Genomic DNA, 24,758 nt, shown 5'->3' with positions numbered 1-24,758 from the left:
CACTAATCAAGATAAAACAAGATTCTGAGTATTTCTCAAATACCTAGAGCCTGAAAACATTAATGATCAAATATACCATGGGCATTCCTATACACAAGTCAACGAAAGCTAACTAACACAGATGCCCGAGACAAATAGTACATTGGCATTTAATGTGAGATGATTTTGAGTACAAGAGTAAATATGAATGAAGCTTTTTAAATGGATAAATTGGGTAGGAAGATACCAGAATCATTTTGAATAGAGTTTAATTAAAGAAAGACAAATGCTCAAATCTTTTGAAGATAGACTAAGGTTAAGGGCCTGTCCCACTTATGCAATGTTTTCGGCGACTTGCCGGCACCCGTCATAGTCGCAGCAGGTGGCTGAAATTTTTCAACGTTGAAAATCCAGCAGCGACCAGAAAAAGGCACGACTCTTCACGACCACAGTCGTACCGTTTTCTGGTCGCCGAAAGAAATCGCATGTGGGACAGGCCCTTCAGTGTTGGTTGTTGGACCTAAACTAATCACATGGATTTAGAGGGAGGAACCGTTCTTTCCTATAATAACTATATAGTCAGTAACAAGGTTCTTTCCAAAGCAATTACCTGTGGACCAGCACAGCTAATTTTACAGACATCACAATAATGCAGCTGTGGTTGTTTAGGTGGTGGTTTTGGTTTTTGTTGCTTGTTCTGGAAGGCAGGTTTTTTGATGAAAGTGCTTCCTGTGTTCGCACTGGTAGTCCCGGTACCAGTGGTTGTCCAGATGGTGGCAGGGGGCTTCTGTGGTTGCTGATAATATGATGTAACGGCAGGGTAGACAGCAGCTTCATAACCAGAGTAACTTGACCCTAAGAAAGAGGGTAATGGTGACTATAAACGACTTCACGGTACGAATATTGGCAATTCTAGTTTAATCAGCAACGTCCAAAGTGATAGAGCAACATCGGTTACATGCTGCAACCGTGCAATTATTATTATAGTGTTCATTTCCCAACAAGGGAACACTTCCTGATGTTGTTCTGCTTTGCATTGGGGAACGAAAACCTGGAAAACCTATTACATGCCGACTAAAATCAGTAACAACTGGTGATATGCCACTTTGCATTCATGAAACATCAGCTTGTGTTCACAGAAAGTGTTGGGATATAGCATATAATGACATAGGAGCTGTAACGTTTTCAGGAAATAGGCAGGAATGCATCAAAATAATATACATAGCTAAGAACTACAGAAAGAAATCTACACACATGGGGCATATTGATTTTGCTCGCGTTCTAAAGACATAGATAATGGTCGTGCAAAAACGATAATGGGCAAATTCAAGTAGGAGGTTGACTTACCTGAATAGCTAACGGGTGTAGTGTTGTACGAGGGTGTCTGTGTGTAAGATACAGCAGCGGTGGCCACTGCTGCAGTGGGCTGCACGCTGGGTTGCACTGTTGTCACCACGGGATACACTGTGTAGCTGGTTGTAACTGGGATTGGAGCAGGCGCTGGCTTTATTGCAGTAACTTGCCTCGACTGTTGCGTTTGTGTATACGGTGTTGTGGTCTGGCTGAAACTGGTTTTTGGAGCTACTGAAAGACAAAAATAAAAAAGGGGAAAACATTGACTGATTGACATAACTTGATTACGCAGAGACACGGAGGGATTTCATTTCAGGTTTGACTATAATAATGCACTCAAATGCATTTGCTCAAAACCATTCTTTGCACAAACGTGAATATAAAGCATGAAGGTAGACAAAAGTGCTGGAGAAACTCAGCGGGTGCTGCACCCGCTGAGTTCCGGCCCGAAACGTTGCCTATTTCCTTCATTCCATAGAAGCTGCTGCACCCGCTGAGTTTCTCCAGCACTTTTGTCTACCTTTGATTTTTCAGCATCTGCAGTTCCTTCTTAAACAATATAAAGCATGTCTGATTATCACCAAAATATGAACTGGTATATGTAAATATTGTTCTTGTCCTTGCCTAAGGACACTAATTTTCATTGGTACATACATGAGCTCACTGTCCCTTGCCCTTCTTTCACACAAATAATTGAGTGCATTGGGCCAAATGCTTTGACAGCTCACTGGCATGTCTACAGGGAAATGCCAGTTCACAGCAGTGCCCACAGCAGTGTGTTCCAGACTTCTGTGCTGATAGATGGTGTGTCAACATGATCTCATTGGCATGACTTAGTTGATGAACTGAGATCACCATCATCATATATCAGAATATAAGATAGACACAAAATGCTGGAGTAACTCAGCGGGTCTCTGGAGAAAAGGTATAGGATAGGTATAGGTATCCTGGGCCGGGACCCTTCTTCAGACACCTTCCTCTTCTCTCCTACTCAGAATATACATTTAAACCAGCTATATCTAATTGATGAGCAACTGCAGAGGGCAGGTGGATTGCACGCAACAAATAAATTATCACTGTACCTCGGTACACGTGACAATAGATTAAACTGCTGAAAAACTGCTGTGTGTCAGTAATAAATTTAAACATCTAAAGTGCATTAACCTTTGTAGATCCAAAGTTGCAAACAACTTTTATTATGTTGCACTCTTTAAGTCACAGGATGTACTGGAACTTAAGGAGAGGGGCATTATACCACTTATTAATATCACCATGTTGCCTTCAGAAAAAGTGTGAAATGTAATTGTTATTCAGAACTATGAGGTTATTTTTATTTATATTTTGCATTTGATGTTCCCATGGAACATTGTTTCTTCATATTTTTTTTGGGTGAAAAATTAATCATGATTTTAAAATATTATGTTCAGAAAATGTAAAATTGATATGCAATAACTGCAAACGTTAACGCAATTTTCGATGATTTAAATAAAAATATCAACTATATATACAAATATTATATTGTATGACTTTATAAATACATTTAGGTAATATCAAATATGATTTTAATATTATTATTTACAATTAACATATGTATCAGAAATGCAACAATTTTTAAAAAAAAGCCTAAACAATTCCAGCAGCTAAGGAACAACTCGTATAGGCTACCGCTTGTATGCCCACGTTACCCTGCTTGCTGCAGTATTATGTAGCCAAGGACCGATGGTACGAACACTGGTTATCCTCATCAATGGTCATAAGGAAGGTTGACAAAATGCTGGAGAAACTCAGTGGGTCGAGACCCGAAACGTCACATACTCCTTTGCTCCATAGATGCTGCCTCGCCAGCATTTTTGTCTACCTTCAATTTTTCCAGCATCTGCAGTTCTTTCTTAAACAATGGTCATAAGGAACTCTTTGCAGCAGTCTGATAAGATGCAAGGCGTTTTGACTATCTTCTGAATTTTGGAGAACTGAGGTAAATTTCGATTCCCCATCACCTTCTCCTGCAGAGGAGGCGGGTTGCGCAGCCGGATGCAGAAGACCCCGCGCGGGCCACGGCCTGTGGGGGGCAGGGGGGGGAGCAGCCAAGCTGGTCCCTGCCCGTCCACCAAAGACCAGAGGCCAAGAGAAAGGAGCCGGCAACGTCGCTCAGCACTGGCCAGCATGCAACATGAAACCTTTTCGGGCAATAAGTCTCCAGCTCATCTAGCTAGATCGTCCACTAAACCAAGGTCTGAATTTTAGTTATTGCTCACTGTAATGCTAAATGTAGGAAACAAGTCACTTACTTGTCTGATAGTAAGAATCAGTGGCCGTGTGCTGGGGTTGAGCAGCAGCTGAGACAGGTTGCTGATAATATTGTTTATCGTAGCTCGGTGCTGTCGCTGTGGAGCGTGCGTAACTGTAACTGTCCTACATTGCAGACAAGGAAAATACATTAATGACCACAGCACGAAACCTGCAGGGTACCACACATTCAACTATCCTCCACCATAAAGAATCATACTTGTGTTGACATTTTGCAAAGACCTTTCACACTCTGCACTAAACTCTGAGCATCTGGCATTGGAACCACGTGCGTTCAGTCACCCATTGAAGGTGGCGTTTTGCCATGGCCATCACTAAGGAAGGATGACATCTTATAGCACAACTCGCACCGTTTTATCATCAGGGAGAGGGTGGACTATTTCCTTACTCAACTGTTTTAATTAAAGTTAAACATAATTTGAACTGAGTGCATATTCCTTTTTGCAATGCAAGGGTGCACTACTCATGAACCAGACCAGCATGGTTCAAGTGTTAGTAAGAAAGTGTAATAGTATGCTCTGTGTAAAAATATAATTATTTATTTGAACTGTGGGTGATGGATTGGAGATGTGGAGATTTGGGGATGCGAAAAGAAATAATCCAGTGAATTTAAACATCGTAGCCTAACAAACACAGTGAGCAGAAGGGGGTTTTGATCTGAATTACTGAATTAACTATGGCAGACATGACAAGCAAAGTATTGGCTTGGATTAAGAACATCACGTACCATTGAGGATTGAGGCATGTGTGATATTTCTTACAGAGCATATGGATTTGATTATAGTAAATATGGCTACAGGCAACACTGACCAGCTATTAACTGTTTACACGCCCAGTATGATATTAAAACGCTGGGTAGTCTACGGCCGCCAAAATAACATGTCAAAGTTATGAAAAGTGTGGCCAGGTACAGATGCACACCTGTCAGGTGTAATTGTCATACCACTCGTGACCTGGAGCAGCACCATCAGCTTTGTTGCTGATTACTTAGATGATCAAGGTCACCATTGGTACTATAAAAGCACACATCATACAGAAGCCAGTTGTGTGCCTTATGTCCATTTTATATAAACATATATTTCTCTTAAAATAAAGACAGTAGCTTTGCAAATGAACAAAATCCAATTCAAACTTTATTTGCCACATTCTTTACACTAATTTGTTTAAAACTGCATTAAAAAGATACGCGATGTTCTGTGCTGACAGTTTAGCAGCTATCTACCTTACATACAAAGTTAATTAAGCTTTCTCCACAAGCACCTTAGGTGAACCATAGATCAAGTCTGTCATCCAACCCCACTCTGTCTTGTCCGAATTTCCTCCTTGTGCGTAGTACTGCTGCAGAAAGAAACGTTGTGATTCATCGCGGCAAAATCAATGCCAAAATATATATACGGTAGATATAAACACACAAACTAAGATTCAGTAAGATCTTGATGTGGGTTAAAAGATTTTTCTTCAATGCCTTTAATACAATTCCTCTCTGGCTACACTTGTGTAAACAAAGTGTGCTATGTGATAAAAATCTAAAATAGCGCAATTAAGCAAAATGCATATCTGTTCAGACTAATTCATCGGATTTCAATTTATAAGGCAGAAGACAATTTTCATATACTTGATTGTTTAGATTAGGGGGGGGATGTTGAAGAATGGATGGTGGTTGGGATAGATTGGTTTTTTATCGTTTAAATATTATTTTTGAACAAACAAAAAATAGCAGAGTCTGCAATCCTTATGTGGTTGAAACATTAAGATAAATGATTTTCTGTCATAGGTCTACACTATTAGACATTAGATGAGTGTCTGATAGTCCATGTAACACTCATTCAATTATAAGAAAATCAGATGATAACACATGCCGTGTCACACCTGACAACATTGAAGAACCACTGTGATATTCATATTAAATATTCCATTTATTAGCACACAGAGAATAGGTTTAATCTACCACCACTTTTCACAATATGCATCCAGATATACAACTCTAACATTAGCAGTGTGGATGGTCACTAGGCAAAGTGATCATTACAGCTGATATATTCATGCTGGGATACTGGTACACAGTTGTCGTGATGCTGTTAAGTTATTGCTTGCTTCCAAGATAGGTAACCACATCTACAAGGTGAAACATTTGGCGCCGTGCGATGGCAGCCTCGCCAACGGTCTGTCTCGTTGTTTTCTTATTTTGTTGTTTTTAGTCTGTTGTTAAATGTATGTTTTAGTGTATCTTTAGTTTTGTGTTATGTAAGGGGCGGGGAAAAATTTCCTCGAAGGAGATGCGACTTTTCCGTATCGTATCTCCGTCCGCACTGCGGCCTAACATCGTGGAGCTGGCAGTACATTTGCTGGGGATCGACTTTAGGAACTCCAACGGTGGGAACCTGTGGACTTAGCATTGAGGAGCTTGCAATCCCTTAGTCAGGGATAGACCTGGAGACTGCGGACGGACTTAACATTGTGGAACTGATGGTCCCTTGTTTAGCAATGGACTTTGGGAGCTCCAACCACAGGAACTTCGACTGCCCCGATCGCGGGAGCTTCGATCGCCCAGACCGCAGATGATTCGAGAAGATGATAATATGTTATTGCCTTCCATCACAGTGCGCTGTGGTGGATGTTTATGTTAATTTTTATGTAGTTGTGTGTCTTGGTGTTTTTTTTGGTATGACTATGGCAAATCAAATTCCTTGTATGTTTTTACATCCTTGGCTAATAAATGAATTACAATACAATATTCAAACAAGATCCATTTTGGTTAGTGATGTTGAGGTATTCTCATATAGGAATGAAATTGTTCAGAGATTAAGTAGTCATCTGCAACATTGTGGTCTTCTCAATGTGTCAGATCAGAGTGTTGACGAGGACCACACTATTTGACTATTTATCCCCTTTGTTCATGTCATTCTGTAGCATCAATAGGATCGACAAACAGATGTTGAACTAGGAAGTATGAATACTACATGAAAACATTTCACATAAGAACCTGAACTCTCAAGCTACCAAAATGGTGAACAATCTTAGGGGTAGCTTGATCCATCAATAAGTAAAACGAAACAAGAACAATATACTTATTTTCCAGAGACCACAGTTAATGCTGGTCTCAACGTGTGCACAAGCTAACAACAGCCACCCTGGTTAAAAATTATGAATCCATTGACTGACACAACTAAACACATACACACCAAATAATGTTAAAATGAATACCAGTCCCCAGGGTGCAAGGCTCAGGCATAAACGCTCACCCCAGGCTCCCCATCACGTCAAAGTATCATGTGCAGCACAGCATCCGATTCTTGATTCACCTTTCTCAACTAAAAGCTCAACACTCATCACACAGGTACACACTAGAATAGCTGCTTGCACACGATAACAGCTGTAGAAGCAGGAGGAGGAGGAAGTAAAAACTTTTGGAACAAGAATACTGGAGTAAGAATTTACAACCTTTGCTTATTAATTGTTGCATAAAATATTGAACGGTTCTTCAAATTGGAATTTCTTTAAAACCACACATTTTTGAATAGTTTTCTATTTTTTGCAAATCAATTTCCACAAATTCAGTCACCAGCATTCTAACTCTTAAAGCATAGTCGATCAGGACAGATTACCACAAAGATGTTTGCAAACAATTGGCCAATCTGACCAGCTTCATTTTCTACTCTTCCAAGGCAAATGTCTTTCTGACTAGATGTACTTTCAAATGTTTTTCTTTCCATAACATTTCCACTTGGTGCAATTTGAGTTTTGACCAATCTAAGTCCACGATGCACTTGCCTTACAGTTTCTTGCAAATTTTAGAAATATACTGTTGTGTCAATATGTTAATTGAATGTTACATATATTAAACTAAAGACCACTATCTAAATTCTTTATCTGAACGGCACCATTTCTATATCATGAAATTAAAAAGTGCCATTCCCATGCTCCTTGAGAAAGCCTCTGTGATTTATCTTATTATGTGTTGAAAATCAGAAAGATGATGTCAGCTCTACGCAACATTTAGCTTTTAGTGTCACGCTTTTAGTTACATTTGATGAACTTAATCGGCTCCACATGGCTTCAACAATTTTGGATCGACTCTTCATTCCCTTATTTTTTGGATAAAATAGTTCCCGAAGTTCCTATACTTCACCTGGAATCAACAGTGGCTAAGTGATTAAGAAATTAGGGATTGGGAAATTTAAAGGATTGATGACTAAAAGATTAATAGGGCCTATTAGTCTGCATTCCAAAAAGTGGCCCTAAAAATAGTGAATGCCTTGGTACCATTTTTCAACATTTCCTAGATCAGTTCTTATGTATTGGAGAGTAACTAAATTAACCTCACTATTTAAAAGAATGAGAAAGAAAACGGGAATTGCAGACTGGTTAGCCAGACATTTGTGGGGAAAATGTTAGCATTCATTACTAAAGATGTTACAGCAGAGTATTTGAAAATCAATAACATAACCAGTTCTAGTCATTCATGAGAGAAAACATGCCAAACAAATTGACTATTTCTTTGAGAACATAACAAACAGAGTTAATGGGAGAGAACCTGAAAGCTTCAGAAAGCTTTTAATAAGATTACAAATAGGTGATTAGTGCATAGTTAAAGCAATGGGTCTGGGGGATAATGCAGTAACATGGACAGAGAACTGCATGCAGTTGAGAATCAGAGGTTCTTTTCTGAGTGGCAGGTAGTGACTAGTTTTGTAATATAGGGTGCAGCGGACTCCACAATGATGATTTAAACAAGAAAACTATTACCTCCACATCTGTGAACAACAAAGCTCGATGGCAGTGTGAACAGTGAGTAGGATACAAAGGTTCCAGTGCGATTTGGATAGGTTGAGTCAACGGACAAATTCATGGCAAATGCAATAAAAATGGAAACATTAGGAATAATCCACTTTGGCGGCAAAAACAGGAAGGCCATGTACTATCTGAGTGGCCAGAGTTTAGGAAGAGATGAGGTGCCACAGGCTTGGGGTGTTTTTGCACACCTGTTGAAAATAAACATGCAGGTACATACATCTGCAATACGTATTACAGACTTACCCATAGTAACCATTGAAACAGAGCAGATTGCTTTCCCAAACAAAGAAAGAGTACTTCATCTAACAATACACTGACAGTATTTTTTGCATGAGAAGAAATTAATTCAATTTTACAATAAAGCATGTTGGCCAATTACATCCTACAAATATCAAAATTAATATATGTAGGGCATATGTCATGCTACCTAGGCATCCAATTCCCACCAGTCAGCCGCAAGACATTTCATCAAGACAATTCCACAGGTTTTAAATCAGCTGCTGCTCCATAACCTGCTAGTTACTAATTCTAGTGAATTGGGTAGCCATGCAATTTTTGTTGGAACCAGCATATTATTCAAAAGATTGAAATTACTCTTACTATTATTACATTAGACAATAGGTGCAGGAGTAGGCCATTTGGCCCTACGAGCCAGCACCATTCTTCATGAAGTTAAAGAAAAACCCATATCAGCTTTGATTAGAGCCAAACACTGCTTTACTGTAGAATTAAAAGGTTATTTAAAATAGAGCAAACAAGTTTTCTATTTGTACTGAAGGAAGCAACATACACCAATTGTATATTCCGGATTATCCTCTTGTTATCACACACGTATCAATTCTACTTATTGCCAAAACTAGAATCAGAAACTATATGAATGCAAGAAATAAAATCTACATTAGGTGACAAACTTTTATTTTTTAATTGCTCTTTACAACAAATAATAAAATATAGCAACAAATATATTTTGACACCAAACTCTTCATAAAAACTTTGTTAAGGCATTGCACAATTGCCACTTCAGGGCCACAAATATGAACATTGCAGATTTCAGTTCTTTAATTGGTCTGAGGAAACAATTCATAAATGAGACTTGCAAAACTGACAGAACAGAAGGGATCTATAAGAGTGACCCATCCAGGCCCTTAACGCACTCCATCATTCAGTTAGATCACAGCTAATCTGCAACTCCATGGAGCGATCTTCCTTCCAGTCCCCTCCCGATAAATGCTCATTGTTCAGTTTCAACATTTCTAATTGACACAGCACCCATAGAGATTTGTAAAAATAATTCCAGATTTGAAATAATCTTTGCAGGTCAAATTGCTTTCCAATTTTATTCATAAATGGTTGGTCTCTGCTTTAAATGATAAGACTTTAATTGAAATCGTAACGCCTCCTGGGTGAGATCGTCACATGTAATATTATTTCACCTAAAGCCTTTACATCTCCACCCCCCGCCCCCCCTCCCTCCACCTTAAGCAAGTAACCATTATTTAAATTAGCAAAAATATCCATATAACAGTAACCCCCAAAACACAGCAATTTGTTGCATAATTTCCCTTAGACAGTGGACAATTTCAACATTTGCGTTTACCTGTACAGTACTGACAAGGTATGCAGCCATTTCAGTGGGTACCAAAATGCAATAGCTTTATTTCAATTAGTAAACCCCACAATGATGTTAGCAAGTCTCATGCCATTACCAAATTCTTTCAAATGGTCCAATCAAAATGACTGCATTGGGACACAGGCAAAATAGTTTAGCATTTCCCATTACAGAGCAGAATACAATGGAAGAACCTACCTCCAAAATACAGGACCCCCGAACACAGGGTGCCCGGCAGGTAAACTGCTGGCTTTACTCTGGAGCAGGAAATGCTATATTGGTTACCTGGTAGTTTTGTGTTGCAGCCGGTGTTTGTTGTGGTGCAGCTTCCGGTTGCCTCTGCCCATAGCTGTAGTCTGCCACAGAATGTGCTGTTGGATAGCTTCCATATGCTGCCGAGGTCACTGGTCTCACTGCTTGTGTGGCAGGCACAGGAGCATAAGCTGCAGTGACTGTGTGGGCCGTTGGTGGAGCTTGCTGTACGGTGTAAGTGGCCGGCGTGGATGGGTGGGAATATGCAATGCCAGTGGCAGGCTGAGCACTAATGAAAACAAAGTCAGAAGAAACAGTCAGTCTAAACAAAAGGAAATAATTTAGAAATTAAAAGACTTTGTGTTCAAAGGAGCACGATAGTCCAGCTACTGTGGAGCTGCTGCCTCACTGTACTAACATGAGGTTTTAATCCTGACCTTGTGTACCGGCTGTGTCGAGTTTACAGTTTTCCCTGTGACAATATAGTTTTCCTCCGAGTGCTTCAGTGTCCACCCACAGCTCAAAGATGGGCTTGTTGGTGGGTTAATTGGCAGTGTATCGGTGGGAGATAGAATATGAGCAAAGTTTATGAGAATTAGACAAGATTTGTAGAAATGGGATTTCTTCCTTCTGGGCCAAAATCCCCTGACAAAACAGCATCAATAGGTTCAAATTAGTTATTTAAAAAATAAACTCATTTATTTATCCAATTCAGGCTCAGGAAGCTTGAAAAAATACTTAGCATTATTTCCTCACTGGTGAATTAATATCAAATGTTAAATTATATTGATAACATCAATTGTATGGTAATTAATAGATAAACTGAGGTGTGGGCTTTGCTGCAGCATTAGCGAGAGCAATAGTAATCAATGATGGTAGACAAAAATGCTGGAGAAACTCAGCGGGTGCAGCAGCATCTATGGAGTGAAGGAAATAGGCAACGTTTCGGGCCGAAACCCTTTGGGTTTCGGCCCGAAACGCTGCCATTTCCTTCAAGGGTTTCGTCCCGAAACGTTGCATATTTCCTTCGCTCCATAGATGCTGCTGCACCCGCTGAGTTTCTCCAGCACTTTTGTCCACCTTCGATTTTCCAGCATCTGCATTCCTCCTTAAACACGGTAATCAATGCTGCCCCAGTCTTTCACTGCTTTGCCCCCAACTTAACAAAAAGAGTAAAGTTCATAAAGTTATGGCATCAGATTCCATGGGGAAATTGACCAGTCGGTAAAAGGCAAAACCAGTTTCAGAACAAAGCTTCAATAACCAGATGCAAAAAAACTGGCAACAAAAAGATGTTGTTGTTTTTGATGTCGTGACTTATGGAGAGTTGATGAGCTCTGGCTGAAGGGATAGTGAAAGATAATTCACAAATATTTGACGTGAATTGATTAAATGCTTGGAAGCAACAGTCCTTTGGTCAAATGTTTAATTTTATTTTTGTTTATTTTATTATTGTCACGTGTACTGAGGTATAGCGAAAAGATTTTTTGTTGCATGCTATCCAGTCATGATGAATGGACTAATTAGTTGTTGCTTTGACAAGAACTAACACTAACAGAATTGGTAGGAAAGAACTGCAGATGCTGGTTTAAATCGAAGGTGGGCACAAAATGCTGGAGTCACTCAGCGGGGCCGGCAGCATCTCTGGAGAGAAGGAATGGGTGACGTTTCGGTTCGAGTCTGAAGAAGGGTCACGACCCGAAACGTCACCCAGTTCTTTCCTACAGAGTTCAGCACTGTTCTGTGGCTGTGGTAGGATAATTCAGTTGCCTGATAAAAGTTGGGAAGAAACTATATCTGAATCTGCAGGTGTGGTTTCACACTTCTATTCCTTTTGCCTGATGGGAGAGAGGAGAAGAGGGAGTGGCCAGGGTGCGACTTGTCCTTGATTATGCTGCTGGCGTTTCCAAGGCAGCATCAGGTATAAAATAAGTCAATAGAAGAGAGGCTGGTTTGTGTGATGGTCTGGGGTGCATCCACAATTCGCTGCAATTTCTTGAGGTCTTGGATGGAGCTGTTCACAAATCAAGCTGTGATACATCCTGATAGAATGCTTTCTATGGTGCTTCTGTACAAGTTGGTGAGAGTTGTAGGGGACATGCCGAACTTCCTAAGCCTTCTAAGGAAGTAGAGGCGTTGGTGTGCTTTCTTGCTCGTCACTTCAATATGGGTGGTCTAGTTGTTGGTGATAGTGACTGCCAGGAATTTGAAGCTTTCAACCATATCTACTTTAGCACCACCAATGCAAACTGGAGTCTGTGTACCGCTTCGATCACTATCTTCTTTGTCTTGCTGACATTGAGATAGTTGAGGTAGGTACTAAAACATTTAAAACACATTTGGACAGGCACATGAGTACGAACTGTTTATAGAGGGATATGGGCCAAACACAGGCAGGTGGGACTAGCAAAGATGGGGCAGCCAGGCTGGAATGGATTTGTTGGGCTGTTTCCGTGCTGCATGACTCATCGGCATATTGCAAGTAAGAATAAAAACAGAAAATGATAGGAGAAAGTTAATATTTTAAAACAATGATCCATCATCTGAAAGAGGAAAAGTTATTAATGAAACAGGTTTGAAGTTGCAGAGATGTAAGTATGGTGGAAAGAACAAAGGTAAAATCTATGTGGTGATGAAGAAGAATCAACTTGAGACCAGTTGTGAATGGGCTTTGGTTGCAGTTCATATGCCTATTCATGGAGTACGGCAGACAGCAAGGCCATCCATTTATGCTAGCAACTTTCAAAGAGGCATCAAATTTCCAATGAGGTTCCTCCCCTCCTCTTCAGCATTTTGTAGGGATGCAAATGCACTACAAGATTCACAGAAAGTGAACGTTTATTTGTTAAGACTCTTTATTCTTAATACTGGTAGAGAAATGATAAAAATTGGCTTCAGCACGACTTCACTTTTACACACCAACAGCTGCTCTTGAAGACAAGTTGGAAAAATGAAGATTAGACTTTAGACTTTCTTGACAACGTTCAATGGAGGTATACGTGGCCGACGTCTCCAGCTGGCACTGTGGCCCAACAGGAACTCCATCCCTTTTCTATACAAAGCTAACAAGTGCCAAAGTACATTTCACTAGCAGTTCTAGCTCACTGAAACCTTCGATTGGCAAGCAGTGTGGAAAATACAGGTTTGAAGCATAAATACCAAAGCTTTAACTGACTTGATTATTTTAATTCCTTTTTTGGGAATTGACAATCCCTGGCAAAGCCAAGATGCTTAGTATTTTGAACTGTTGCAATCATTGTGGTGAGGATGCTTCCAGTGGCATGATAAGAGTTCCACAATTAATAGGGAGGTTGCACGTAAGGTCACTGGGTCATAGGGCTTGACGCACGGAGCCGCTCAATCCATCTGGAGGACATCCGTCACTTCTGGTATATGTTATTAATGCAAGAAACGCGTACTTTCCTACCTGTTAAAAACGCCAAAATGTTGATTTTTGCGCTGTAAAAAATTGTGGGAGTCGGGGTAAGTGCGAGAGACATGTACCCAACTTCAGAATTCTAAACATGAAGCGAAATGAAGGTAAAGAGAAGGGAGAGCTGAAGGGACAACAGCAGCTAAAGTGCTTGGCGAACATTGGCCGTGCTGATATCGGAATTGAAAATATTGGGAATTATGGCGTTTGCTCACTGCATTTCATCAACAGTAAGGCATCATTTGTGGGTTTTCTTTATTCCTTTGGTATCTAAAAAGTCTCAGAAGTGATAAATCTGGCTGTAAATTTTGCTTCAGAGGCGTTTTCATTTTGTATGTAAAAACCCACTTGAGAACCATGGGCGATTTTAAAATTTACAGCCAGATTTATCACTTCTGAGACTTTTTAGATGCCAAAGGAATCAAGAAAAAACACAAATAATGCCTTAGTTGATGAAATGCAGTGAGCAAACGGCCAATGTTCGCCAAGCACTCTGGCTGTTGTTGTCCCTTCAGCTCTCGCTTCTATCTACCGTCATTTCTCCTCACTTTTGGAATTCTGAAGTAGGCTAAATGTCTCACACGCTTATCCCGATTTCCATAATTATTTATAGCGCAAAAATTGACAATTTCGGCGGGTTTTAACGGGCCCGCTACGCTGGAAACAATGGTCAGTGCCTACCTGCAGTTCATCGCGTGTACTCCACTTGGCGTAGCGTAGCAACAGTACGGGTCATGGGTCGTGACCCGACTGCTGTGAAACCTCCCTATACCCAGCAATAAAAAAGGACTAATACATTTCCATCAGGACATTGTGGCACTGAGGAAACACAAATGTGATGCATGTTCTAACACACCTGCCTAAAGATCTGAGGGAATGGATATTTACGTTTGTGAATGGGTTACCAATCAAGCAAACTACTTTGCTCTGGATGACAATGAACCTCTGGAGCATTATTGCACATGCATTCCTCTACGTTAGATCATTAATGAAGAAGGCTCGGCATAGGATATTGCCTTAAGATACTTGTGAAGCGATGATTAGGAATTGAGATGACTGATCTCTAATAACAACAGCCCTTCATTACGTGGGGCTGGATTCCAAACATTGAGGAGCTTTCCCCGGTGAGTATACTTTTACCAAGACTACTTGATGCCACACCTGATTCAAAACTCTCTTAAAACAAGTGTGATCACTCAGATTACTTTTACATTTCAGCTCTTTAGTCCATGTTTGGACCAAAGCTGTTTTGAGGATCTGAACCCAGGTGGTCCTTGTGTAACCAAAATGGGCCATTACCTAATTTCAGTCCCAAATATTAACCATGTATTCCGAAAATATGCTCCAAATTCCAGATCTTAGGCTCCTGGCACCTCCTGCTAAACTTTTACAAAACTGATGGAATACAAGGACAAAAGCAACTTGTGAGAGCGCAAAAAAAATCATAAAGGAATACAGACGGGTTGAGAAAATGGGCCAAAGATGGGAGATGGAGCATTACAGTGAAATGCAAGATTACATGCTATGTTAGGAAGAACAGGAAAACCATATTGGCCAACATCTTCCATTTAATAAGGTATCGCCTCCTAACAGAATCAGCAAAAAGGTGCAAACTTCAGGAGATATCTCAGGACTTATATTGAGAAACTGTTTGTTCAAACTGTTGCCCTATTAGTTTGAAAGTACTTGTTTTATTTAAAAAACATTTAAAATCCAATTATAATTTTTATTAGTTTATATGTTTGAGATCGAATGCCTGTAACATTCAGAATGAACTGCTTACAACTTGTAAAGAGGTTGATTTGGCATTACTGGCCAACATGGGTATCCACAGAAGCTTCCAAATACAAGTGACTAGCTAGGCAGGTGGCATAGCTGCTGCTTCATTGCTCCAATGATCATGTTCAGTTCTGACCTCCAATGCTACTCAGCTTGCACAGTGACTAGGTGGGTCTCCTCCAGATGCTAAACTTTCCTTCAACTAGGACATGCAGGTGGGTGGGTTAAATAGACATCTACCATTTAAATTGCCTCATCTAGGAGCATGGCAGAATCTCGTGGGAGTTAATAGGAATGTGAGGAGAATAAAAAGAACATTGGATCTGTGTAAATGGCTGTGTGATGGTAGATTCAAGTTGCTACGGGTAAATACGATTCAATGAATAAGTGACGTTAGTGCATTTTGATGGTGGGAGTAGCAAGGAATTTGGACGGTACCTGGAATGTCAGGCATTGAGAAACAAGATATGGTGCACAACTTTTGTTGCATTCATACAATGTATTTGTGAAACAGCAGCTCGAATATAGTATATGGTTTTAGTTTTCTTATTTAAAAGGAGTGAAAGAGAAGGTTACATAGAAACTAGGTGCAGGAGTAGGCCATTCGGCCCTTCGAGCCTGCACCGCCATTCAATATGATCATGGCTGATCATCCAACTCAGTATCCCGTACCTGCCTTCTCTCCATACCCCCTGATCCCATTAGCCCCCGCTGATGTTTTCCTTCTGATAAAATCTAGAACTAAGGGACAGTTTTTGAATAAGCAGATATTAATTAATGCCAGAAATGACGTGAAGTTACTCCTCGGTCTTATGAATCACCCACACAGCAATGAATGCTTAGTCTTTAATATTCAAGTATGAGAAAAAATTGTGCTGTTACAACGGAATCAATGGTTATGGTCATCAAGCGGTGAGAGTGGAGTTGAGGCCAGCAATCAGATCAATCATCTAATTGAATGAATGGTACGTTCAAGGGGCTACGTCACCTACTGTTGCTCTTCATGTTCATATGAATAAATCTAGTGAACCTTTACTGCAATGCGTTTAGTGAAGTGCATCCTGAAGCACGAAAATCACGTTTTTTTATTCATAGGACGAGGGCAAGAGTTTACCAGAATTTACATCCATAGGCAGGGAGTTCCAGGACTTGTTCCTTCATTAGTCATGAGGGAGCACAAATTGAAGGAGAACATGCAAGTGATGATATTCCCATATGCGTTGCCCATTTGAAAGCTGAGCTCACAGATGTGGGAGTTGCTTTTAATATATTCTTGAACTTGACCTGAAATATTGGCCGAAGCACAGCCAATATTTACCAGTGGGTCAGAGAATATATTTTAGGATTGTGGATAATCTACCATCAATAGGGCTGCATTGTTCTGGGAGATATTGAGCTTCCCGATTATTGTTAGAATAGCACCGAGCCAAAAACAACAAAGAACATTCCATCGCAGTCCTGCCTTTCAACAAATAAGCATCAAACCACTTGGGGTGATGGAAGATAAGGCATGTGCCATTGGCCACCCAGCCTTTGACCTGCTCACACCTTATTTAGCCTATGTATCCACACTAGTTATGTGCCTTTGCCAGATTGAGTCACTGTGCAAGCTGTGTCACATTGGAGGTCAGAACCGCCGTGGTGGGGTGGGGGTGGGACACAAAAGGGGGAGCTGGCATGCTTTGTAACTTTGTCAATGCCGTACGTGGCTGCTATGTGTATACATTGTTTATGCAAGCAAATAATCTCACTGTGCCTAGTCACATGTGACAATAAAGTATTCTTATTCCTAAACCACATCCAAGATGGAGAACTGATTAAACTCTCAATGGGTCTCCAAATTATTAGTCTAGGCTGTTTGTTCACACTCCAATATATTCTTAACGATAACAGCATCATACATACGGTCTCATCATAGCACACTAACAAAGAGCACTTGTCACCATTCAATAAAGCTCAACATAGCGTTCTCTTCCTTACTGTTTAATCTACCTGCATTTAATTTACAAATTAGCCTAATCCTCAAAACTAATAATGATTCAGAACAGCCTGGCAATCTGAACATGATCCATTTATCCTTACTCGGTTCCTGTTCTTCTTTATCATACAAATACACTACAAACTCTATGAACTATTATTTTCTATATAGCTTCACAAATAGCATCTTCAATACCTTCAACCCTAGCACCTTTGAAAGGATAGACGCAAAATGCTGGAGTAACTCAGCGGGTAGCACCTCTGGAGAACATGGATAGGTGACGTTTCGGGTCGAGACCCTTCTTCAGACTGGTCCTTTGAAAGGACATTCATTATAAAAGTACAGATGGAGATTAATAATCTGAATAGTGCCAGAACATATCTTGCCCTCAACATTAGCAAATCCAAGGAGCCTATTGTTGACTTCAGGAAGGGAAAGCCGAGGATCCATGAATCTGTCTTTACAAAAGAATGCCGGTGAAGTCACGTTCTTGGGTGTGCACATCTCGGAAGATTAGTTCCGGGCTTATCACTCTGTTACATTCACAACAGAAGCCCATCAACACCTCTACTTCTTTTGAAGATTGAAGAGATTCAGTATGTCACCAAATAGTCTATAAACCATCTACGGTAAAAAGCATACCGGCTGGTGCATCATGGACTGGTTAAGTAACTCAAATACCCAAGAACAAGAGGCTGCAGACACTGGAGAACATGACCCGATCCATTACACGTATTGAACTCCCCACTACTGATGGGATCTAGATGGTGGCCTCAAAAAGGCAGCAAATATATATCAAAGACCCACAACATCCTGGCCATGTTCACATATCACTGCCCCCAAAGGGGACGAGTTACAGTAGAACCATGACCGCCAGTTTGAAGACAGCTTCTTCCAAGCAACCACTTGAACCGCACAACACAAGCCTAACCACAACCCTACTATAATGACTTTGTTTAGGTTTCACTAGGTATTTCAGTTTGCATTATTATGGTCCAGTTACCTCGTATTACAGATAATTTATTATGAATTATTGTCTGCTTATTTGTTGTGTTGCTGCGTTAATGTGCCTGTAAAGCTGCAACAAGTACGAATCTCATGGTTCTATTCATTGTACACATGGCAATTAAACTTTGATTCATTGTGAAGGCCGACTCCTGATTAAGGTACAGACAATCTTAGCTTGCTTGTTTCTTGTATGTATTCCAATATCACGGGCGAGATTCCAACATTTTCCTCAAAACAAGAATACAACAAGCATCTTTGAGCTCAGACATGCAAGCAACCAGTTGCAGATTCGTTGTCCTTTCATTTCTCAGCTTTGATTTTCTGATTTTATCTCCTCTCCCATCACATTACATCTTGTCAGCTGCCACATCCAAAAGTCCGTCATTAGATATGTTCTAACTCATATTCAATGCAATCTTCAATTCCAAATCCAGTATTAACACAAAATCCCATTTTCCGCATGTTATTTTATGAACTCATAACCCACACATGGTCAAAATGAAACAATGCCAACTCTACACAATTGATTCACATTTTGCACACGCCACTCTTTCATGATGCTTGATGATTTGAATTTAAGCCTAAACAATTCCTGCATTTGACGGTCTCTCTCTCTCTCTCTCTCGCACAACTGTAAATAGAAGCAGAAACCCAGGTTGACTTGCCAACGGTGAATGGATGTGCAATGTTATACTGCAATACTAAAATATAACTTTCACTAACCCCCATTCAGTTTCTATTATGCACAAAATATTTCAATGGGTACAGCAGAAACCAAAATCTCTGAACAAATGTTATTGTGCTTCCCTTGTCATTCACAATAGTACCAATATTGTAAACTTAAAGGTTGGACAAAATGCTGAAGTAGCTCAGCATGTCAGGCAGCATCCCTGGAGAAGGTGGATAGGTGATGTTTTGATCAAGGGTCTTCTTCAGTCTGAAGAAGGTTCTCGATCCGAAACTTCACCTATCCATGTTCTCCAGGAATGCAGCCTGACCCACTGAGTTACTCCAGCACTTTGTCTTTCCCTGGTAAACTGCAGTTCCTTGTTACTATGCCTTAACATAACGGTTTCTCATTAAATTCCATTTTGATCAGTAATGCAAATGTGACACGAGGAAAAAATGTGTAAACGGTTGAAACTAAATGGGCTGGTGAAATAAAATTGGAAAATAATTAGCAGAATATTTTTATCAAAGGCAATGCACTAAAACACAAATTGTGGAATAGTAGCATCAATGGCATGGATGACCATTAGGCCTTTCGTTAGCTTTGCCTCTCAAAACAATAATTCAACACATCAGTCCTTGGACTAGTAGATACCTTTTGTATGTACTGACAGATTCTGCTTTTACCGCCAATTCAGGTAGCAGGATTCAAACTACATTACCTATTAAATGAAAAAAACTGTATTCTATTATAATATTTGAACACGCATTCGGAATGTCTTGCTTCAACTGAACCTCTTTTCATCCAAAGAAAGCAAAAACCACTCAATTTAACAATCTTTTCTCAGAAGCCTGGGTTAACAATCTCACTGTATCTCTGTACACGTGACCATGAACTAAACTAAACTAATTGTTTAGACTCCAAGTCTGAAGAAGGATCTTGACCCGAAACGTCACCCATTCCTTCTCTCCACAGATGCTGCCTGTCCCGCTGAGTTACTCCAGCATTTTTTGTCTATCTTCGGTTTAAACCAGCATCTGCAGTTCCTTCCTACACACTAAACTAATTGTGAGATGTCGTGCAAAATAAATGATGACATGTGGGAATGATAAATTTCCTCTAAGTTATGTTCCCAATAAAAAAGGGTGGACGTAACAGGTTTACAATTACGTCTGAAACTAATGACGATTTTTGTCTGCCAAGAAATCTTTGAACTAAAGGCAGACTATGCTCTACAATTACATCCAGACATTTGTATTATCAGTCATGATCTGTTACCCAGTTGGAAACTTTGGGGATTTATAATTGGTTAATTAAATCAGGCAAGAATAGAGTCCACCAAGCATAATTTGTAACGTCATATAATCAAATTAAAATTGTACTCCTAAAAGTGAAAAATTAAACCAATCCTTGATTTAAGATGAGCAGTCCTTTTCATTCCATAGGGATTAGTATTGAATTTATTGTTCAGACAATCAGAGGTCATTCATAATTATAGAAACTAGTTTTACAGTGCGATTGAACGGGACAGGTTAGGGAGGGGATATTTTGCATAATTCAAAAGGACATCCTAGATCACAAGGAAAAATATACGTATTTAAAATTATAGTTTGTGTAAAATTTTATCTTCCTTCTCATTGGGAAAATACTTGGGAAAATACTAAAATTGAATCTTAATGCTTTCTCAAGTGGATTTATAAGCTTTTAAGGCAATACAATTTTTGAAGATTGGGAGAATCCTCAAAATCTATTCCCCAAATCACAATTTTAAATTTAGGGTATTTGTGGCTTTTGCAGTCAAGATTCCCTTAGAATGACATGACACTGCCTGAACTAGTGTACTATACAATTGGAATCTATTCTTTTCCAGCCCCCCCTCCCCCACACACATTCTCAGCTGGCATGAAGTATGGCTTAAAAAGGTATGTTGTGTTAGTATGTTGTGTCCATTAAGATTGAATATTTTTACCACCCAGGTAGATATAAAAGTTCTCAGAGAAAATTAATATTAAACTGGATAAAGACCAGTCGCTACATTGCCTGAGATCCGTATACTTGGTTAATTAATTGTAACATAGCAATATACTGAATAGGATCACAGAAATGCTTGAGCAACAAGTCTTGTTAAAAAAGGTTTCATGAAAACCACTGTTAAAGATTGGGTACGGCTACTCACCAACTCTTATAAAGAGGTACCAGTCATGGATCACTTGGTGCTATTCTAACACTAGTTGGCTATGGATTCAATTCCACAAATGAAAAAAATGCAGTTCAATATAAGAGATTGCTGAACCTTCAGAGGGACTGATTTTTGCATTTTGCGGAACAAAAGATGCTCAGGCAGATGCAATGGAACATGTGATAATAAAAGCTGGATTCCCCATGGCAATTAATTATCCCTAAGCAAAGATCACTGAAGCCCATCGTCAGTCATTGCCACATTGCTATTTTTGGAACTTTCCATCTACAATTCGCTAACAACATTTCCTACTCATTGGCCGTTAATCACTTTGGGATGTCCCACAGTCATAGAAGGTGCTATTTACATGATTTATTTTGTAATTAGGAAGATATAAATTATAACGGAAATAAGATATTAGGGTTCAATGGTGCAGATTTAGCTACCTGTAATTATTTACACTGTGCGCCATTTTAACATAATTTCTTAATTCTCCCCATTAAAGAATCCACATGAGAATCATGAAGAATTTTACATAAATATTAATTGCCTCACGATCATAAAAATCGCAGAAATTTCTGTTTGACTGCAATCTACCTTTCTGTATTGACTGCAATTTACCTCGCTGTTAAGCCAGCAGCCTAGGTACGAATGGGCATGTCATTAAATTTGAAAGGTGTGTTAATTGTGAATTTGTGGAGAATTGTGGTTTATCCACACAGAAAACTGAATGTATATTTCTGGTCTCCAGATTTCATTAAAGGTATTGACGCTATGGAGTAAAGCTAGGAAGATTTACAAAGAAATTGGCAAAATTGAAAGAATAGAGTTTTCATACGAGCTAAAATGAGCTGGATTTTTTTTTAATCTGGGAGAAAAAATGAATTGTCGAGTGACGTCAATCACAAAAATTGATTATGGTAAAACTCTGAAAAGCAAAACACATATCCGTCTCTATTTACAGTTCAGAACTATCTGAATAAGGGTCTCGACCTGAAACGTTACCCATTCCTTCTCTCTAGAGATGCTGCCCGTCCCACTGAGTTACTCCAGCATTTTGTGTCTACCTCAGAACTATCAACATTTGGCTGGGGGGTCACAACACACTTGTCAAATGTTCAATATTCTGCCCATTTGTATCAATGAAGAGCAGCTTTTTTGGATCAGTTGATAGCTGGAATGAACACTGAACTAAGTAACCTTGAAAATGTACGTGAAATATTGGTGTTTTTTCACAAACTCTGGCATGCCAAAGTGGATACTGCAAAGGTGTATTTCTCATGAAACATTAGGGGAGTTGTCACATTTCATTTCACATTCACACTCATGGAACAACATACCATTCCAGGTGTCAAATATAACTAACATATCAAAAGCAGGAAACTTTACAAATTAATCTTAAATTTATCATGACTGAATAGAACTAAAAACAAGGTGAGTGGTGGCTAATAAAATTAATCTGACTGCATATTTATAAAAATATCAATTATATAGGAATGATTTACACATGATAATTGCACCAATTTACGGATAAATTGGGATTAAAGGCTTGATTCTGTGCCGTATAGCTCTGTTGCATTAATGCAGAAGCTCTTATGGAAAACCTTGAAAACTTGATGACTATCGCAATGTATCCATAATTCTCAATTTAAATTAAAAACATACCTACAACAATTGTGAAAGTAGTAAATTTCTCACATCACTATGACTTCTTGTATCTCATTAGGATAACCGTGCACCTAAATAACATCAAATGTAACTCAGTAACTCAGCGGGACAGGCAGCATATCTGGTGAGAAGGAATGGGTGACATTTTGGGTCGAGACCCTTCTTCAGACTAGTCAGAGGAAAGGGAAACAAGAGATATAGACAGTGATGTAGAGAGATATAGAACAAATGAATGAAAGATATGCAAAAAAAGTAACAGTGATAAAGGAAACAGGCCATAGTTAGCAGTTTGCTAGGTGAGAACGGGAACCTGGTGCGACTTGGGTGGGGGAGGGATGGAGAGAGAGAGAGAGGGGGGGGGGGGAGAGAGAGAGAGGGGGGGGGAGAACAACAACATCTCTTGGGGGAGAACAACAACTATGTTGACACAATTTAACAATAAAATGGTGGTGGGGGGACAATCCTATATAATTCTGATCTGCAAAGTTAAGTTTAAGACAAGAGATGTCAGATATAGGAGCCCAATTCAGATTGGACATGGTAAAAACAGCTGAGATATGCAGATTAGTGGAAAAGATTGGCAATCTTTTGTGTCCGAATTTCATTAAAATAAACCACCATCAGATAGTGAAAACCTTCAATTAAACTTTAATGTAACACTGTTCACTTACAACATAGCCACAGGTAACAGAATGTTTTGGGATAATAAAAGTAGGCTGTGGAATTCCTACTCAAAAACACTGCTCTCTTCAACTAATAATTACATTCTCTGAATATTATGTGTTGTAACAAAGCTCACAATTGAATCAGTCACAATATCACAAATCAATAACAAGATCTATATTCGTACAAGAGAAATGGGGGACAAAGAAACTGAGAATTACAAGTCACGTTGCTAAACAGCTTTTCATTCAAACAAGTTTCCTTAAGCATTTTTAAAATCTCCCATTGCCCTTCGTAATAATCAAAGGCAAACTGTAACCCACTCTAACAGAGGACATTCTGATATGGACCTTTGTATCTCGAGATTAAGTTATATTTTCAAAGTTAAGGTGCAACCTGAGCACCTTTAACAACTCAGCATCTTTTAACTCAAAATCGCATAGTACCATGAACACCTTTGGTGAGACATTTTAAATTGTCGATTCAGATTCACATTCAATTTTAATTGTCATTGTCAGTGTACAGTACAGAGACAACGAAATGCATCGATCCTTGGGTAAACAACAAAACACTATAAGTAATGCCCAGTGTACTAGAGAAACGGGTATCATTCAAGAGAGAGAGAGGAAAAAAAACAAACGTTATGCCCCTCCCTTGAAGCAGTAACGGTGCATTCTCGGGGCAGCAATGTCTACGGTAAACGGGGAACGAGTCTGTAGCGGGGATAAAGGCCTGGCCAGACCCCCTTCCCTCCCTGGTTCATCCCCACCCGGCCTTAGAGCTGCCCAGCAGGGAGGGAGGGAGGGTGCAGATGCAGTCCGGGGGCCGGGGGCCGGGGGCTGCTTCTGCCCCAGCGTGGAGCAGGGGATGGGGAATATGTTTCTGCACACCTGGCGGGGGGAGCGGATCCCAGGGCCATCGCCTCCTCCATTTTACACACACACACAGTCACAGAGTCACAGAGTCCCCCCCAGGATGGGGAGGGGGAGGCACCGGTGGTCGCCGCGTATTGAAGGATCCGGTGAAGAGGGAGGGAATGAGGGGGTAGGGAGGGAATGAGGAGGGAGGAGGGAGAGGGAATGAGAG

At 39.9% G+C, this 24,758-nt stretch overlaps 1 protein-coding gene across 4 annotated transcripts in view; it reads right to left on the bottom strand.

The window, feature by feature from the left end:
- The window catches only part of LOC129710958 (zinc finger RNA-binding protein-like), a 59,200-nt gene that overhangs the window by 28,038 nt on the left and 6,404 nt on the right, over positions 1 to 24,758 (bottom strand). The window contains exons 3-7 of one of the 4 annotated variants that reach the window (XM_055658278.1): positions 10,328 to 10,583; positions 4,900 to 4,977; positions 3,621 to 3,744; positions 1,327 to 1,560; positions 590 to 834 (exon numbers count right to left, since the gene is read on the bottom strand). In XM_055658278.1, coding sequence (XP_055514253.1) covers positions 590 to 834; positions 1,327 to 1,560; positions 3,621 to 3,744; positions 4,900 to 4,977; positions 10,328 to 10,583 — 937 coding nt within the window. Of the gene's footprint in view, positions 1 to 589; positions 835 to 1,326; positions 1,564 to 3,620; positions 3,745 to 4,899; positions 4,978 to 10,327; positions 10,584 to 24,758 lie in introns of all 4 variants that reach the window. The other 3 variants (XM_055658277.1, XM_055658280.1, XM_055658279.1) reach the window with 3 other exon arrangements.

This window comes from Leucoraja erinacea, chromosome 29 (assembly GCF_028641065.1).
Source record: "Leucoraja erinacea ecotype New England chromosome 29, Leri_hhj_1, whole genome shotgun sequence".
In the NCBI taxonomy this organism is placed as follows: domain Eukaryota; kingdom Metazoa; phylum Chordata; class Chondrichthyes; order Rajiformes; family Rajidae; genus Leucoraja; species Leucoraja erinaceus.
This window is presented reverse-complemented; position numbering and strand designations above follow the sequence as displayed.